At 32.3% G+C, this 4,569-nt stretch overlaps 1 protein-coding gene across 1 annotated transcript in view; it reads right to left on the bottom strand.

Annotated features, from left to right (window-relative positions):
* TRIADDRAFT_61928 (uncharacterized protein) overlaps nt 1-1,481 on the bottom strand; it is a gene marked incomplete at both ends in the record, with an annotated part of 3,530 nt that extends 2,049 nt beyond the window's left edge. Inside the window, 5 exons of the mRNA XM_002117860.1 lie at nt 123-219; nt 315-379; nt 518-571; nt 968-1,079; nt 1,321-1,481. Of these exons, the coding sequence (XP_002117896.1) occupies nt 123-219; nt 315-379; nt 518-571; nt 968-1,079; nt 1,321-1,481 (489 nt within the window). The remainder of the gene's footprint in view (nt 1-122; nt 220-314; nt 380-517; nt 572-967; nt 1,080-1,320) is intronic.
* Nucleotides 1,482-4,569: the final 3,088 nt, after the last annotated feature.

Genomic DNA, 4,569 nt, shown 5'->3' with positions numbered 1-4,569 from the left:
TCTTCTTCTTCAAATTCTCCTTCTTCCTCCTAAATAACATTTCAGGATTTCTTAAAGTTATAATCATATTTTTGCTCGGATATAATTACCGTCTTTGTAAGTTTTAATCAAAGTTAACTTACTATTTCCTCGTCTTCTACTTCCTTACTCGTGGTCACCTCCAAATTTTCATCAAAAAAGTTTTCGTCATCTTCATTTTCTTCCTCCGGATAAATTGGTCTAGTGTATTTGCATTAGAATTAGCTTACCGTCATAGACGAATTCAGAAGATCCAGTATTGATATTACGAGAGATAACTACTTCGTTGTACATACTTATCCCATTTAAACTTTATGCTCTTTAATGCGACATCAGCAAGTGAATCCAAAACGTAGCAAACCTTAGAATATATTTCATTGACATAATTTAGTGGGATAACAAATTTTTCTAAACAAAACTTACTATTTGTTATACGCTTATATGGCTAACTTTATGATCTCATATTAAGGTCACAGTCAGTAAATATTAATAACAGTACCTGCTGACCAGCTCCTGTTTTCAGTTTAGATGGTGGGAAGTCTGTTTGGATAGACTATGTTGTTTAAAGAAATAATATCACATATCTTATCAGCATTTACTTTAATTCAATTAAGATAATTTTAGTACGAAAAATGGCACTATTATAATAGCAATTAGTAAAGTAATACGACTAAAACATTTATTGCAGATGATTTGCTAAATCTAAATATTTAACAATAACATTATATGAAACGAGTCCTACTGCTCGCAGTGATATCATATAATTAAAATCATTCAAGGTTAATGCTCACTAACCAATTTCTTCAACGCGCCCAATATATTAGAGATTGTGGCATTAGGATCATCATACTATTCAGTAAATGGATACTTTCAATGCTACAGTTATAACTTAAAAAATAAATTTTTCTAACAGTTAATAAGATACTCTAGTAGTTAGATTATAACTGACTTCCTGAGGAGGTTCGAAATCGGTGACACCACATATGCCTAATAGCCAAGCTACCAACCCCGTAAAGATATGAAACTGTTCTCCTGAATTTATTTGCATTGCGAAGTAATGCCTTAAATTTAAATAAAATTGATACTTGTTATACTAAGTAATATCGTTATGTCTACTTATCACACAACATATAAATCCATTGAAGTCCTACTAGCTTCAAGCTGGTAGCCTTATAAGTGATCTACAGCTATATTCTAAGATTTTAAATGTATTCATAGAACTCATTAATACATTATTGTACATAAGCATCATTTAATTTTTATAACTTCTATGAAATAATAGTAAACCCAACATCAACCTACCTTGAAATGTACTTATAGCCCATATTTTTGCAAAAGCTATTTTCGTAATCTAGTAGCTTTAACTTGTCCAATAGATCTTCCATGACAAGAAAACAATGATGAGCATTATGAATAACTTGCTCGCTACCTTCCGTTTGCTGATTTCTGGCCTGGTCTCCCATATTTAGTATTATTTCAGCTATCGAAAATGTTTAAAGTTATGGAATGATTTGTAAAGTGTTACCGGACTTAAAGTATGTAAACTTTTGAAATTTTCCGTTATGATATGTTTTCAAAACCTTTCAATGCCGTCTTCTTAATATCACAAATCACTCTTAAATATATGGTACTAGTAACTTATTTACTATGTCTACGTTTACACTCTAAGTTTTAGGGGCACACGAACAAGAAACATCCAAATCCAAAAGAAAATTTTCTTCCAAAGTATGTGTATGGAACTTTCTAGCGTAAAATGTAATCTTATCAACAGTTTGAAAGTAGGTCTAGGATTACATACAATTCTAAGATCTTTCAGTAAAAAAGAAGTTGATTTTTGTATATATATAAAGTAATAATCACCACTTGCTCTTTCACCGAAGAAGAAGATAACTATGAAGGACCAAATAACGCAAATTTTGTTTAGGTGCTGAAGGTCCGGTATAAAACAGTATTGCAATTGTTAGTATGCCAGAAGAGGAGGTACAGATGGCTATCTGTAAATTACGAATTTCAAGCGACTGTATAAATGATATACTGTATTTATAAACAGTAACTGATAATAACTACTGTATGCTTGGTAACTATCATATACGTACAGTATATTTAATATATCAGTAGTAATCACATTGGTAACGAATCATGCGCTGTATGGCTATCATACGTCTAAAGTAAGTTACGGTGTGTCTACAATGAGTATAGGTTTGGGTATAATTACATACTCACACATTGCTCTCATTTCATTATAGATAGAGTCTTGAACAAATTAAAGATAAGCTAACCTAGGCAGCGTACTGAACATTATAGGCATATACTATAACCTACTACGGGAAACAATACTAACGGTACCTTACTGTTCATTAGATCAAGCAATCCTTTGTATCTTAGGCATGTTGTATTCGTATCGGTGTGATGTTACTATGACGACGAATAGGATATCACGGAAAAACATTCTAGCCGCTATTAAGTTAATTCAATCGATGGCAAGGTACCACGAAAATCTCGATATAAATACGAATGTATATATGTAGATAAGAACGATATAATGTAACTACAGTACAAGAATATTCTATCGTCGATACCAGTATGATTCCGAAAACTGAATTTAGTTAGTTTTTAGTACCTCATTCTAAGGCCGATTGCAAGTACTATGTCTTCTATACTATAATGCATGAACTACAAAGAATGTAAGGAGCTATTCATTCATAGAAGAGATTAAAAGCTATCAGCTACTACTTCCTATATCTTTAGATTTAGTATACATAAGAGTAAATCGTTGACATCGTTCCACGAGTACAAAAGTCTAAATTAGCTTTCCAATAAACATGATAAACTAGAATACTAGAAAAGCTTTAGAACTACATGCTGAGACTGTCTTCATTCGATAGACAAGGAAACTAATAGATAGGAAGATCTAGATTAACTTAAACGAACAGCCAAGGTAACTTGTGAGCTCGATTTTGATATTATGATACCGTAGCTACTTCGTACGTAAAAATTGGAAAATTACTATCACGTATTCCTATTCAATTCAAAGAAATTTATGTAATTACAGAATTTAATTGATCGATATAATGAATTAACTTGACAGTTGCGCATTCTATGACATGAAAAATATATCCCAACAATATTACTAACCTAATCATTTGACTAATCACTTCGTAATATAGAATTTCAGGTAGAAATACGCTATAAATTCCTCACTTATCTTATGTAATGATAAGTACCTTACATTCAAGTAACACAACTTAAAAATATTTTGTTTAAATTATGATTAGATAAATGGAACATCAACTTTCGTTACGTCTTCCCTTAAAGCAATAATTAGCTCTATACTATTTATACTCGAACTAATAGCACCTCAGTGCGTTCTTCAAAGATGATATAAAAGAGGCACCGTAAAAGTGATTTGCAACAGATTAATTCGACTGGTGGTCATTTGTAGACCAAAATCATACGGTAATTTTACGTCTTATATTACGGAAATAATATATACGCGTATGCGCATAAATTACTTGATTACCTCGGTACTTCAGTAATCCGCAACATAACTTATATGCTCTATCACTCATAGACGCACGAGCGATATGAGGGAGTTCATCACATATAAACATTTAAATTCCAAGTGCATTGAGTTTTATATTCCAAAATATATTAGAACAGCTCTTATAAATGTAAAGCTCGTACATTAATCCATTTCAACTCAATTTATGTATTCATGCTGAGAAGCTAATAAAATTTTAGAATTTAAGGCATTACTATAGATGTGATGTCTTCTTTAGAATAATCTTACACCAGTAAATCATAAATACTTCAAATTTAACTGCGTTACTAACGCGGATGCTGTAATTTCAATCCCGCTAATCTTATGTACTTATATTCACATTATATAAAGTCAATATAATTTTCTAGCCCTAAATTCCTTGACTACATTTTCACTAAGCAAATTTAGGTTCTGATGAAACTGAATTAAATCTTAACTAATCTTTATGAAATATCAAGAATTATAATTGGAAGCTAGTATCAATACTACTGGTTATATCATACAAAACTTGGATATTTCATGCTAAAGCACTAGAATAACATAGCCTGGTTTTTCACTACCTATTTCTTTCCTAGTAAAACTATAGTGCAATTACCGATTGCTTACAGTTACTCATTGCTTAATCCAATGGCAAGTAAACTTCCGTCTTTTATTTTCCTACATATTATTCAGAATAAAGAATCAAGGTTAAATCATGATTAGATAGGTTAATTCAAAAATAAAATGCCTTAAGGTTAGGGTTAGGGTTAGGGTTAGGGTTAGGGTTAGGGTTAGGGTTAGGGTTAGGGTTAGGGTTAGGGTTAGGGTTAGGGTTAGGGTTAGGGTTACGGTTAGGGTTAGGGTTAGGGTTAGGGTTAGGGTTAGGGTTAGGGTTAGGGTTAGGGTTAGGGTTAGGGTTAGGGTTAGGGTTAGGGTTAGGGTTAGGGTTAGGGTTAGGGTTAGGGTTAGGGTTAGGGTTAGGGTTAGGGTTAGGGTTAGGGTTAGGGTTAGGGTTAGGGTTAGGGTTAGGG

The sequence above is a fragment of the Trichoplax adhaerens genome, genomic scaffold, assembly GCF_000150275.1.
Source record: "Trichoplax adhaerens TRIADscaffold_32 genomic scaffold, whole genome shotgun sequence".
In the NCBI taxonomy this organism is placed as follows: Eukaryota; Metazoa; Placozoa; class Uniplacotomia; order Trichoplacea; family Trichoplacidae; genus Trichoplax; species Trichoplax adhaerens.
This window is presented reverse-complemented; position numbering and strand designations above follow the sequence as displayed.